General features: G+C 37.2%; 1 protein-coding gene across 1 annotated transcript; it reads left to right on the forward strand.

Moving 5' to 3' along the window:
* Positions 1–7,639: 7,639 nt before the first annotated feature.
* LOC105221833 (uncharacterized) lies at positions 7,640–14,895 on the forward strand. Its single transcript, XM_011198960.4, has 5 exons — positions 7,640–8,172; positions 8,253–8,391; positions 12,265–12,350; positions 12,421–12,574; positions 12,635–14,895. The coding sequence occupies exons 1-5, from the start codon at positions 8,092–8,094 to the stop codon at positions 13,102–13,104; spliced, it is 930 nt and encodes a 309-aa protein (XP_011197262.3). The 5' UTR covers positions 7,640–8,091; the 3' UTR covers positions 13,105–14,895.
* Positions 14,896–15,270: the final 375 nt, after the last annotated feature.

A 15,270-nucleotide genomic window follows, 5' to 3' on the forward strand; every position in this document is an offset into this window, starting at 1 on the left:
GTTCTTCCATTGTTGGCAACAAAAAGTTTGTTAGCATCGAACGATAGCGATCGCCATTCACCGTAACGTTGCGTCCAACAGCATCTTTGAAAAAATACGGTCCAATGATTCCACCAGCGTACAAACCACACCAAACAGTGCATTTTTTCGGGATGCATGGGCAGTTCTTGAACGGCTTCTGGTTGCTCTTCACCCCAAATGCGGCAATTTTGCTTATTTACGTAGCCATTCAACCAGAAATGAGCCTCACATAAATCGGTGACGGTAAAGCGTCGAAAAAACATTTCGAACCGAACACTGATTTTGGTAATAAAAATTCAATGATTTGCAGGCGTTGCTCGTTAGTAAGTCTATTCATGATGAAATGTCAAAGCATACTGAGCATCTTTCTCTTTGAAACCATGTCTGAAATCCCACGTGATCTGTCAAATACTAATGCATGAAAATCCTAACCTCAAAAAATCACCCGTTACTTAACTAACTTCGAAATACGATCTTCGTAATCAATAGTTCCAGTACATTAGAGATATTCAATATTCTACAACTATAAGAAAAAAATCTTTGTTTTTAGCAATTTCGTCGGGAAGTCTGAAATGTTTCAATCTAACTCAACCATATTGGTTTTTAATAATTGAAATTTTACTTTGCTAGCACACAAAAAGAGCTACATAAAACTCAAAATATTGCTCCCTTATTTTTAACGGGACGTTTATGTGTATATCATTCAAGCGCCATATCGCAAAACAAGAAGCTAGTTCTATGTTATATATGTTTGTCCTTTGGTAGGTTGATTCCATATTTAAACATGCTAAAGTTGTCAACGCGCATTAGCAACTTGGAATGAAGCTATTGCCAATACCTCTCCCCTGCCCTCTTTTATCTTTGCCGTGCAGCTTCTTTATGGTATGGGAACCAATCGCAACAAAAGGTTCAGACCAACATGGTGGTGGATGCAGCAGAGCAGGCGAGCTTATCAGTCCATTCATTGCCGCCTATACCTTTTTGACCGGGCACCTAGATAAGGTACACTTGGTTACGACCTGATAAACTGTTCAGCTGTTCTATACACTCTGCATCAATAGCTTTTTGATATCGTACGCAGAGATCGCTTTAATTGCCGCTTTACTGCCGCTGTGTATAACTATACTTTCGTTGGAGGTTTAACTCTACGCACCTACTTATAGCAAAGACCTTTACATGTAATATGAGCAGAAAACTTTCCTTAGTTTTGGAGAGATTAGTTCGTGGACCTGCGACTACGATGTTTTGGAACCATCGGTGCTACACTTGATTGTACCATTCATAAACAGTAGCTCGAAAGAGGAATCATTCCACTCGGCCTTGCTGTTAAGGATAATGAAGTTTACTGTCTTGGTAATATTTTCCCTTGAGAGATGAGCCAACTTTAGTCCTTCATATGCGGGAATGTGATTACCTTATCTCAGCCAAACTTTTCTGCTGTCATTTTTAGCATTGTGTGTCTACCTGACCGATTGCTAGGTGAGCGGTGTGATTCTATCGTGACTCTTCAAGTACCGTCGCGCATGTGCGCATGGCACCCGACACGCAGGTGCAGATGAGACGTCGTAGCTTCAATTGTTGAAGTGCTACCGAACGGCGTCTTTCGTGGCCGAAGCCACAAGGTCGCAAGATCATGGTATACAACCGCCTTTTTTAGGTCAATGTCATCCGCATATTCTTGTCAGCGGATCCCATTGTTAGTTAGCAAAACGAATAGGTCGTCTACGACAAGGATCCATAATAGAGACGATAGCACTTCACCCTCTAAGCAGCCGCTTGTACTTCCAATATGAATTCTGGTACCTCTAATTTGTTGAGAGCATACAGCCTGCTCTCCAGTGTAAGAGCCGTTGCGCCTCTGTCCAGCTGCCCGTCCCCACTAACAATTATTTCTAAGGTATCGATAGGTGCCCCAATAGGTGTTCTTTGGAATACGTTTGGGGGAGGGAAGTTGCGTGATCTCTACCCTGATGCGACATTAATGGTTATGATGACACCCTTTATTGTCCATGAGTTCGTTGCTCATGGTGAAGTCCAGCCCTTTCCTCTATTACCAATAATAAATTCAAGAAGAAATACACCCCGTGCATTGCAGTCCGAGCTGCCCCATTCTATGTGATGCTCGTTTGCATCGCAACCCAGAATCAGGAGCAGTTTAGTTTTCTGGCGACAGTCTACTAGACCCTGCGCAGCCTCTCGTTTGAAGTTTGGTCTTCATCATCATTCGGTGTTTGGTTGGTTTACGATGCGAAAAGCTTCTCTTGACATCTCTTAATGACGATAATTTTGAAAATATTGGTTGTCAAAAAAGTCTTGCGGTATTTCTATTGATTTTTTTTTTTTGAAATTGAAATGAATTTTTGATGACTCATACCCAGCTCTTGACGGATGCTACGGTTGCTACTATTCCGGTCTCTTTCGACCAATTCAGCGATTTATCGCAATTTTCGACGACAGGCCTTCCGGTGCGTGGCGCATCTTCGACCACCTCTACACCAGAACGAAAAACGTTGAAACGGCATAGCATGACCCGATGCGACGACTAAAACTAGAACTACGCGCTTTCAGCCCCAACTAGCGAAATACGCAAGACTTTTTGACAACCTAATATTTAAGAACTAGTGCTTGAAAATCGTCATGTTATCGGAGAGGGGACAGAGAATCTCAACATATCTTCTAAATCGACTTAACCATTTTCATTAGTACTAACTAGGCGTGGATTTATGAACTTGTCGTCGAGACTGTCCAACAATCTAGCGAATGGCACTCTTAAAGAGACCATTTTCTGTACACTTGTTACCAGCCTCTTCAAAAGGACCATTCCCTAGATTGTTGGACAGTTTCGACGACCGTAAATTTCCGAGGCTTATGACAAGTGTACAGAAAATTCGATTGGCATATTTGTATTTGCTCAGGAGCCTATTTTGAAAACCATAATAAAGATTTCAATACTGTGTTTTCTGGAGGTAAAATTTGATTATTTGATATGAAATAGATTCTTATAATATTGCTCTAATACGAATTCAAGCATGATAATTAGTCACCAAGTTATCGAATGGAGTCTCAATCTTACCAAAATTGCTGCGCCTAAGGTCTTTTAAAACAAAAATACTGACCATTTCTACAAAGAAAACATCAACTCTATATTCCGAAACTGGAACTACCCTGAAATCATAGAATTTTGTAACGTTAACAGATTAGTGTAGAGCAAAGCAAAAATTTTACTGCAATCACGATTCACACAAGCCATGGCAATTTGTTTACAATATGCTTACTGCTCCCCTCACATGCATTATGCAAATGTGCATGACTATTTCACCGCATACAAACGCTGCTTGACCGGTCACATAAGGTGCCTGTAAGTATGCAATACGATGCTGCCCTCTTCACACTGCTGTAATTCAGCACCCATTGACCATTTGAGGATCCTTCGACACAAGTGGTGGTTACTGCTGCTTTTTGCATATATGTATATAAATAGTATAATGGCTTTTCAATGGTAGTCAAGTGCTTGCATGAATGACCGACGCCAATAAGCTTTCCTCAATCGATGCTTTCCTCAATAGTTGTTTGCTTCAGTGCATAAACTCAATTGATGGTCAATTCAGGCGCAATTCAACGACTGTTCGCAGACATTTGCTTCTCCTTAGTGTAACGAACTGTTATTAAATAATCCGTTATGAATTTATGGCTTGAAATGATTTATATTTATTTGTGAATGAGTAGTTTTTGAGTAGTTTACGGAGTGAGCGCCTTAATGCAGGTAATAATTTATTTGTATTTGATGAGCTGATTGAGTGTATGGCTTGTGTATGTTTTTTTGGATAAGTAAAATAAGTAAGAATGAAGTGAAGAAATTAAGGTGCATGGTTCTCAATTTGGCTTTTTACTGATATAATCAGTTTTAAATCCTCTTATAACTGGATTTTTTTGAAAAATATGGTCTTAAATCAGTATTTAATTTTGATTCGGATTAGAAACATTACTTCTGAAGGAGGAGGTGCTTAATATTCCCCTAAAGTCTACTAAAGCCCTTCTGAACTTAGTTTTCTTATTCAAATAACAAAACCCTCATTTTTTTTCAAAACCTCTGCACAATTTTTCGTTAAAAAAATTTTTAGGAAATTTTTCATTAGACTTTTCGTTGTCTGTCAAAAAAAAAATCCATCAAAATAGTTCTTAAACTTTTGAAAGAGAGATCTTTAACGTTCCCTACTACCCAACGAAAATTATAATAATATTTCCTTCTGTGAACTAAAAACCATTGCCAAAATAAGCGTGTGTATTCAAAGAAGCTTTTAAACTCCACTGACAGTAAAACTGTTACTACACTTGAATAACATTTTAAGCTTTACGACGTCACCCTTCATTAAGCAGATAACCGTTGCAAACGCGTAAAAATAAGCTTTAGTACAAAAGCATTTCAAGCTTTTGTGCTTTCATATTTTTATAGCATATTTAATAGACTAAAACTGGTATAATAATACTACACAGAAAAAATAAGAAAGAAAGCATTAATATTGTGTTACCATTTGAAGAAAAGTGCTACAGAGTCGCATCGAATGCTTGTCGAGGCTTATGATAATCAAGCAAAAGATGGTTCCAACGGTTCAGAGATAATGATTTTGATGTGAGAAAAGAACTAAATGAAAGACCATCAAACATGTTTGAAGACGCCGAATTGAAAGCAATATTGGAAGGAAATGATACTTTGAGACAAAAGCAAAAGGCAGCTATATTAACCGTTGCAAAACCAACCATATCAGACCTTTAAAAAGCTATGGGAAATGTCCAAAAGTGTGGAAAATGGGTGCCACATGATTTGAATGAAAAACGATTGAAAAACCAAAAAAACATTTGTGAAATTTTTGCTTCAAAGCAAATTTAAGAATCTTCAACGGGAAAAAATCCTGGGTTATATGGACTATAAAGGCTGATCGATTCGGCAAGAACGCAATGTTCTGTATTTGGTGGCATCTGAAAGGTGTGGTATATTATGAGCTTCTAAAACCTGGGTAAGCTATTATTACTAGTCGCTAGAGAAAACAAAGAACCAATGAAGAAACGGCTAAGTAATTTTTTACACGGCAATACACCTGCACAAAGCCGAATCGGTTTAGGATACAATCAGAGTACTTGGGAGCTGTATCCACCAGACAGAAACCAAGTCTGACTACCATTTGTTGCTATCGATGGGACGGCTGAGTAGTTCTTCGATTTCTACGCAGAAACTAATGAAAAGTCCGTAACATGATGGCAAATACCTGAATACATTTCTGAGGCTTTTATTTTCAATAACTACTGATTTTAATGAAAGTCTGTTGCTTCACTCATCTGACAAAATTTATCAAAAAGAAAAAAAAGTTTACAATTCTTAATTCATTCTTAAAAACCTACATACATATGTCGCTTCCCTAAAAGGAACCACCTCGGCTTCTATACACGTAGGCCGACGTTTTCCCCAATCTTCGAAACAGTTGTTAAAGTCAATTTCCGGAATAACCCTCAACGCGCGTAACGATTCTCGTTTAATGTTTTCAGTTGATGGTTGAACGGTTTCTTCGGAGCGGTCGTTTGAGTTTGCTGAATAGCCAAAAATCACGCAAAGCTAAATCAGTCGAATACGGTGGTTGCGATACGACATTGGTAGAAAATTTTGCAAAAAATTGACGACAAATCACTCCAGTATACGACGATGCAATATCTTGGTGCAAAAACCAAGAATTTTCGGCCCATAATTCCGCCCCCTTAAAGGAATTCGGAAAGCACCACGCATCGATAACCGAAAAAAACTGTCATCATGATCTTGATTTTTGACCTGCTTTGAGGTGGTTTTTTCGGCTTTGGCTCACCTTTACCATGATATTCGGTCGATTGATCATCTGTTTCCGCGTCGTTAGCATAGATCCGAGACTAATCGCCAGTAATAAAACATTTCATGACTTCTTGGTAGTCGGAAATCATTGTTTCACAGACATTAAAGCGACGCTATTTCTCAAAAAAATTGTATGATTTTGGAACCAGTCGTGCTTTCACTTTTTTTCCCAAACAATAATTCAGAATGGTTTTCACTGATCCTTCCGACATTTCAACGATATCCGTAACATCTCTGACACTTAATCGTCCATTCTCGAGCATAAATTCCTTTATTTTATTGACGTGTTGATCATAATTTGATGTTAATGTTCTGGACGTGGTTCGTCGTCGACACGTTCTCGACCCTCTTTGAATAATTTGTACTAATCAAAAACACTTTCTTGCGACAAAAAATTATTACCAAAGGCCTGCTCCAACATTCTGAACATTTCGGCACCAGAAATTTGATTCCGCACACAAAATTTAATGGAACTACTTCACTGAAGGTTGATCGGCGCTGTGACACTATTGGTACATGCGCTGTCGCAAAAGCCTTATGGCCCAAAATCGATGGCAAAGGATCAAGTTATCTCTTTGTTCTAAAAGGCTAGCTCTTCCTAGTGGTGGGGCTTTTAAGGGGTTAGGTCGGTTTCAGACGTACAAAAAATTTTTATGTTTTTATGTTTTTTTTTAATGATTTTTAATATAAACAGTTATATATTTCAAAAATATAATAAAACATATAAAAGCTACATATTTGAACAATGTCTCCGGAAATTTTGATATAAAACTGTAGAAAATTCAGCCGTTGAAATCTTATCTCCCTGGGTTACCCACAAAAAAGTGCTGTGAACAGCATAATTTGTTATTGGCTTATCTGATATTAAAAAATCAAAAGTATTTCGTTAGTATAATATATAGTATATATATATATGTATATATCGATCTTGTCTTTAAATGAAGGAAATAAAAATAAATAAAATTTTAATTTTTTCTCAGACTTTGAACAAAAAATCTAATTTTTTGGTCAAATTTTCGCCATTTATTGGCTTAAAAAAAATAAGTTGTAATGAAAAAATATCCTTCCACATACCTTCGAACATCCCCCTGAGTTGGCGGGAGTGAAAATTAAACGCCTGTGCAAGTTTGTATTGAAAGGAGTACATATAGTAGTCCATGTGCGATCTTTTGATCAGTCACTTAACCTAACTTTGTTGAATAATTTCACTCATCGTAAAAATCGCCGAATGCACTTTATGTCCTTCAGAAAAATAAGCGTATTCTAAACAGAAATGATAATTCTGATGTAACATTTGGCACAGATATCACTGACAGTCGTAGCATCCTAGAAAAAAAAAATATTTCGACAAATGTGTTTTCGCACGAAATTTAAATTAAAAGGTCTTACTATTTTTGCCCAAAAGAAATTCTTATTGATATATAGTTTTTATAGCGAACGGTATTTTAATGCACTCTGTATTGTACTCTGAACATTTGCCACTGCCAGAATATTTTTCTTACTTGTTTGAATAGATAAACATTATACATACAAACACCGTCATGGTATGTATTTACTTGTATGTACATTACTTATATTACATAGTATATCCAACTACAAATACAATTCAACCGAAAGCAAGAGTGGTGACGTCTACTATTGGTGTAATAATATTATACGTAATACGAGTATATCAATGCAGAGATTATGTATTATTCTATTGTAACACTGCCGAATACACATACATACATACATACATAAGTGCAAAATCAACAACGATTTTCCAAAAGCACACAAACACACACACACTCAAACAAATTATGACCAAATGAGTTTTCCATGTCTTTCTCAATGACCAACCGCACAAAAGACAAAATGAGATCGTTATCCCGCCTAGGCGACATTTATTATGAATTTACCGTTATTCATTCACTCATTTCAACAATCAATATACCAAATAATGCAACTTCATGCACGAAATGTCGGCTACAAGCAAGAGTAATGTTTCATAGACTTTTAGTTCATCGAAGCAAAGCGAGCGTGTGAAAACGAAGTCAAAAAGAATAACTGTTATACTTATATATAAAATAAACACAAAAGAGAATTAAGAAATTGCTCAAAATGCATAAAATGTGCAGAAAAAAATTTATTTACATCTGTGCATAATATGTTTAATTTTTAATTCTCAAAATAAACACAATAACAACAAAATTCGAATGACTATGATATGGATGGAAACATATCTCTTCTATTGTTCAGTGCGCTTGGGTGTGCTTGTAGTGGTAGTACTCGGCTTTGTAAGTGAATTTCCAACAAATCGAAGGACATGTGATTAAAATGATTTACACATGCATATAACTAAATGTATTTTTCGTAGGTGCAAGTATTTATACCAACAGTTTTGCTGCTTTCTATGGGCATGGAGATAGTGAATCCAATCATGAAGCTTTTCAGAGACGATGAGCAATTTGGCAAAAATATTAACATATTGAGAATTTTAAACTGGATAGATAGCAGTAAGTAAGAAAGGATAAAAAGCAATGTTTATAAAGTTACAGCTCAAAATTACACTCCTTCGGAGGTTTGCTATAAGGCTTTCGATGCAACTCCTGAAAGAAGAGAAATCCGATAGACTTTCAACTGACAAACCCAGAATCAGCACACCGTAAATTCTGTGTTTTATATTGTAAATTTTAGTAGCTCTTCCTAGCATCTGCTACTAATATGCAAATACTCAATGATCCTTTGTATAGGGTTCCCAATAAGAGTGTTATGATTTCTTAAGGAAACACACTAATTGTTGAGAAAATTCAAGTTTCATTTAAGTTGAAGTCCCTATAATTAAGTTCCGAATACAGCATCATTCAAACGGCCGCCACTAAATCAAGTCGTATGTCATGAATACGAACGTTCAATACTGACTTATAAATTTTAATGAGTCTGGTTTTTTACTAAAGAATATCAACGGCTTCAAATAACCCTATAAGAAGTAGTCCAATTGTGTCAAATCCCCACTTCTTGGGGCGTTCAATGTCACAATTTCTGGAAATAATCGAATCTTCAAACTTTTCTCGTAATAATTCGGTTGTTGCACGTAGTATGTGGTACATAGTCTCGTCTTGTTGAAACCAGATTTTGTCAAGATCAAGTTCTTCACATTGCGGCCATAAACAGTTCATTATCATCGATCTATACCATTAACAGTAACGACATCACCAGCTTCATTTCGATGATTCCACCAGATCAAAAACCACACCAAACTTTCAATTTAGGTGAATGTAATAGTTTTTCATGAATAATTTGTGGATTTTCTTTTGTTTATTTTCAGTTTTGTTTATTTACCGCATCACTCAGAAAGTCCGTATCAATTTTCTTAAGAAAATCGTTATCGTTATCGTTTTCAAATTGTTTCAAAAACAGAAAATCAACGTCGTTTACGGTGGTCCAATTCCTTCAGTTCTTGAGTGAAAACAATTATATACGGATGCAAGCCCAAATCCTTTCGCAGAACCCGTATATGGCATTGAGAAATCATATCATCCTTGTTGGGAAACCGGGTAGTAAAGACTGAGTAATATTGCTAATTGTCAATTTGGGTTTAAAGTGATCAAAACATCTTGTATTTCAATCTTTCAGCTATTCAGTTAACTATCCGTAATTCAAATAAAACGTCTAAGCAGATTTGCCATGAGTTTATAGCGCTTTGCTCACTTTTAGTTTACATTAGGTTACGTTAGATGGCTGATCTTCCAAAATGGCCGAGGATTGCACTTAGAATGCCATATCAAAGTTTTTTGTGAAGCCAGAAAACATTTCTGTGTTAAGATGTTAACTCTCTTTAAAGTACGTTGAACGTATACAAAATCTGTTTAGCTCCTTGAATGCTATTTCCGCTATTTCACCTCGATATCGAAAAGTATGAGATCGGAAGTATCTTAGGCTCTAACAAAACTGAGACATTCGAAAAGTAAGTTTTAAGATACATAGCTATATCTCATCTTCATCCAAGCAGCTTGTGAAATTGAAATATTACTATATGAGTATAATAGTTTCTACTTAGAACTCCTACAAATATTGAAATTTTAACTTTGCTAAGGACGGGGAGCCCACTCGATAACTCAGTGATAGAGATAAGGAGTATTGACATCCCTTCGTTAGTCTCGAGCGTAGAGTCAATGAGATTGATTAATATCACCTCTATACCATCAGAGTGGACAGTCAGCATTCTGCAGAAGACTGCGCACTGGAGCCATAGATCTTCTGCCATCTTTGCGACAGCCATTTTTAGGAAGACGCTGCACCACCAACAGGTGTTTTCTGACTTACAAGGCCCTAGTATGAGTTGTTGAAAACTTCTAATACATTAAAGATTTATTCGAAGTATTTTTCTACTTGATAGAGAAGAATCTGGCTTTTATCTGCTGATGGGTCATTGCATACTTTCATAGGTTGGTACCGACTCGGAAGAGTCCATTCCAGCTCGGGCTTTATGTTGTAATTCACGAAAATATATTAGTTATATATATGAGTGGTTCCATATTAAATGGTATTCTCTAGAGATGCGATATGATACATTCAATATATAAATATTATACAAAAACCATCTGTTTGTTCTCCGCAATGCTGATCGTCTTGCCCCGAAAGTGTGAGTTTTGATTGCTACACTAGAAACTGTTTTTTGAAACCGATCCATGTCTTGCGTTTTCATCCCAATATTATTTTTGATTCATCGGAGGAGGTGCGTCATGACGGTGCGCTGTTATAGTGAAATACAACTTTTCTTCGCCAAATAGATCTTCGGTTAATAATTACGCACGATAGAGCTATATTTTATGAATCACATGAAACGGTGGCTATCACCTTTCTTGCCAACAGAATAATTTTCGCCTTCCTGGAAGTATGTTCGATGGATTAAATCCAATGTTTTGATTGTTTCTTGGCTTCTGGTATGTACCAGTAAATCCGCGTTTCATCGGTGCTCACGAAACGATGCAGAAACTTCTTCTGATTATACTTAAATAGAGTAAAAAGCTTATTGTGCCGAGTGAGCAAACATGGTATTCATAATGCTAAAAACTTTCTCAAGTCCAATATTTTATGCATTATATGACAAAGGCAATCTTTGGAGATACTTAATGTTTCGGCTACCTCAGGCATCTTCAATTGGCGATCTACTAATAAAAGTTCGTAACCAGATGTCACGTTCTCCATTATGGCGGCCGTTATCCGATCACCTTAGAGTAAGCCATCATAAACGTTATCGGGACCAATTCAAACCCATTACAAGAATTTTTGTTTTAATTTGGCGTAAATTGAGAAGAGTCGCGGTAATACAGCTTTTCAGGCAGTCTTATATTTCATTACACGAATTTCCTTCCTAAACCATTAAATCATCGACTAAAAGTTTCCTTCTCCATTTTTGATTGATCAAAACAAACCTAGAAGTTCGGGACGAAAATATTTAACGCAATAGTAAATTTGCTTACTATATTGGTTTCATCCGTCGGAAACGATGCAAGAATTTCTTTCCAAAACTAATAAAACAACGACTTAAGGTTTAAATTTCCATTTTTCAAAACAAATTTACAAGTTCGAAGATTCCAAGTTTAGTCTTCCTGTTCCTTTGCTTCAGCCAATGGAATAGCGGAGTGTTTTCCACTGCCATTACGAGACGACGTGACCTAGCCGGCATAGCCACTGTCTCTTAAATCGCTGAACTATGTCAACGTCGTCATATAACTCATATACAGCTCATCGTTCCAACGACTGGACCTTAAATCATCCGCAGAATATTTCTCTCGAAAACTCGTAACGCCGATTCATCAGATATTGCCATATAACAGGACGGGGGTGGTGAGTAATTTTTAGAATCTTGTCTTTGTTGTCGAGGGAGGACTTTACTTCTCAATTGCCTACTCAGTCCGAAGTTATTCTGCGTTAGATTTCGAGACCGAGGTCGACCGACTAGACGAAATTATCTGCGACTTCGAAGTTATGACTGTCAACAGAGACTTAGGAGCCAAGTCGCGTGTTTGATGACAGGAGTTATTCGTCTTTCGCTCGTTCACTACCAAACTCATTCGCTTCGCTTCCTTATCCAGTCTGAAGAAAGCAAACTAACAGTGCGATTGAAGAGGCCAATGATATCAATATCTTCGGTGTACACCAGCAGCTGAACACTCTTATAGAAGATTGTACCTTCTCGATTCGGTTCTGCAACTCGAATTATTTTCTCCAGGAGTAGATTGAAGTCGCCTTGTCTGAACAATTTAGAAAATTTGTTTACGATGTTGGTTTTATCGCTCGGTAACGATAAGGTCTTATTTGTAAATAATCCTTTTATATTTAATAAATAGCTTAACAACAAATTAAATTTACTTTTCACACAGATGTTCAAGGTTTCATTGCTTTCATTGTGACATTGATGGTCTTATACTTGACTGGTTGTGGCTTGGCGATATTCGGAGCTTTAAAGGTATTTAATATAAGACTCAATATCATACTAATATACTCGATATAATACTAATATTTTCCTCACATGGCAGCTTAAAAAATGGTTTCTGCTTCCCTTTATTATTGCTGACTTTTTACGTGTAATCTTTGGCTTTGCCTCACATATTATATTCATGATAATTTTGAAAAAGAAACTCAATTTGGGATTTCTGATCGTTGTCACTTTAGCTGGTGGCTTTATAATCTGTAAGTTTCCAACGGCAACTTTATGTGTTTAAGTATTCTCAGATTTCATTACTTTTACAGTATACCTCGGCTACAATTGGGCCACGAGTGTTGCGCTCTTTCAAATCATCGAACTCATACACACTGAACGCTATCGCAAGCTCTACGGTGATGATCCTTTCCATCCACAATTACCACCAAACTATATTGACGCCTCACAACTACCGTCTCTGCACGGTTACGGAACAGTGGAGAATGTACGTGTGCTGGTCACACCACGTAGCGGCGATGTTGATGAGCAGAAACTTCGTCAGACTCAACGTGGACCGGTGAACGCCGCCGAAATGCCAGTGATTGCTGTTTTGCCAGCGAACTATAAGAATACTAATGCACGAGTTGTACAAAATAAGCAGCTAAGCAAGCTACAACAACAACCATATAGTTCCTACGAAGAGCAACAGAATGATTACAATGCAGACTTCGGTAATTGGCAATGGTCCGAGTTGATGATTGGCAGGCAACGCAAGGCGATGATTAGGCGCAACTGGTGAAATAAGTAACACGGACTATAAGTGAGATAGAGAGGGAGGCAAGGAAAGTTGAAAAGAGATACTTACTGGAAAGAAGAAAAGAGAATAAGAGAGATGGGAGTAAAAATTTCTCAGTGAAATTCAGTGTTTATTCCTTTAACTTCTGATTAACTGTAGAGCGGTTAAGGTTTAAAAGAAACATTTATATCGGTATTCTGCTTGAGACGATTGTCTCATGTCTCTAATTATCACAATAGTTATTTAGTGATTCTGTCAGTCAGGAGTCTCATTTTGGTATTCTGGCAGATACAGTAAAGTAGTATACTGTATAGTAGTATACTGTATCTGCCAGAATATCAAAATGAGACTCCTGAATAACAGAGTCACTAAATGAAGATTGTGACAATTAGAGACATGAGACAATCGTCTCAAGCAGAATACCGATATTAATATCAAAAATAAAATTGCTGTTCGTACAGAAATGATAATAAAATTTAATATCAGAAATAAGTTTGCTGTTCATTATTCAAAAGGAACCAAGCAAGTATTATTTCTACGCAAAACTGCATTCGAAAAGAACAAACTGAAGTAAATAGATTGGTGATCAGGAGTGTTTATAGAGGGTGATCCATTTCGAGGTTCCTTTTTTATTGAAAAATCACTAAACAAACTTTGACACTTATTTTTTGAAGATGATCTCTTTCAAATCTTGGCCGCGGTTACGTCTTAAGTGGTCCATCCGTTGAGTTCAATTTTTGATGACTCGTTCGAGTGTTTCAACTGGTAACCGTGTAACAAAAGTGTTCTCTCAATAAATTCATTGATTAATGGGATGTATGGGAAGTTGCGCCGTTTTGTTGAAAGCATATGTCGCTGAGAAAAAGCATGGATCGATGATTCCACCGACCCACAAACCGCACCAAACCGTTGTCTTTTCTGTATGAAATGATAGCTTTTTAATCTCTTCAGGTTGCTCTTTGTCACAAATGCAAAAATTTTGCCTGTTTACATACCCAATGAGTCAAAATGGGATCTCATCGCTAAGCAAAATTTGGCTCGAAAACTTCGGATCTTATTGGAACTTTTCAAAATCCCATAGAGCGAAGCGAGCGGCTTCAGTTCTTGCACAAACGCTTTCAATTTAAGATCTCGACGTAAAATGCGCCAAATCGTTCCGTACGCCAGTCCGAGTTTCTGCTAACGGCGCCGAGTCGACTCTCTGCAGTCTTCATGTACACTCTTGGCTCACGACTACAATAAGCCTAAGTCTTTCCATGATCAATTGCCAGACAATACTGAACAAAAATAACGCGACAGCCTGACAAGACTCTTCTGTGATCTGCCAGAAAACAGCTATTGAAGAAAGTAACTCTACTTGGATCACTTTATACAATTGTAACGGTATAAAATCATGACATGTTGACAAAGCATTCCTGTCCTGTTGGACCTTCGTACGACTATCGGGAGAAGGAGGCATCGATGTTATACTACCTCATTTCCAATCCAAAAACTTGCACACTTTTGCTCAGGAGGGTAACAGAATGTTATTATTTGGTAACTTATTTAGTATTCATCGCTATTACAGTTCAACAAGAAAAAAATATTCCCTTCAAAGACATATTTTTGATTCATTCCTTCCCTAACAGGCCCCCAACTAGATAACTTTAAAAACCGTAAATCCAACTTGTTCAGTTCATAAGGTGTCATGAGTGCAGAACATGATGGATTTTTTTCTGAAAAGATCCTCAAAGTCCTTTGACACTGTTAAACGCTCTAGTTGAAAACAAACCACAGATGGTAAGTGTTTTTAAAAACGTTGTTTTCAAGAAGAAATAAAACACATATAATTTAATGTTATGGCCAAGAAGTCAAGGAAAATGCGCACTTGCCCAACCACAGCACTTGGAGTCATGCTGAACTCACTCCGTAGCTCAACAGGCAGCGAAGCAGAGGGGTGTGACAAAGGAAAGATAATTACATCTTAACAAATGAAGGGCTTAGGGGAATACGCACCACTGAACCTTCTTTCAATACTCAACATACTACTGAGAAGAAGCACTATCCAGTGGTATAGTGACGGCTCGAAAACACCGGAAAGTATTGGCACAGGTATTGCGGGACGGGATACCAAGCTATCCATACCAATTCTAAGCATCTGTCAAGCAGAAGTCTTTGCTGTAAGTCTGT

The sequence above is a fragment of the Bactrocera dorsalis genome, chromosome 1 (assembly GCF_023373825.1).
Source record: "Bactrocera dorsalis isolate Fly_Bdor chromosome 1, ASM2337382v1, whole genome shotgun sequence".
Taxonomy (NCBI): Eukaryota; Metazoa; Arthropoda; class Insecta; order Diptera; family Tephritidae; genus Bactrocera; species Bactrocera dorsalis.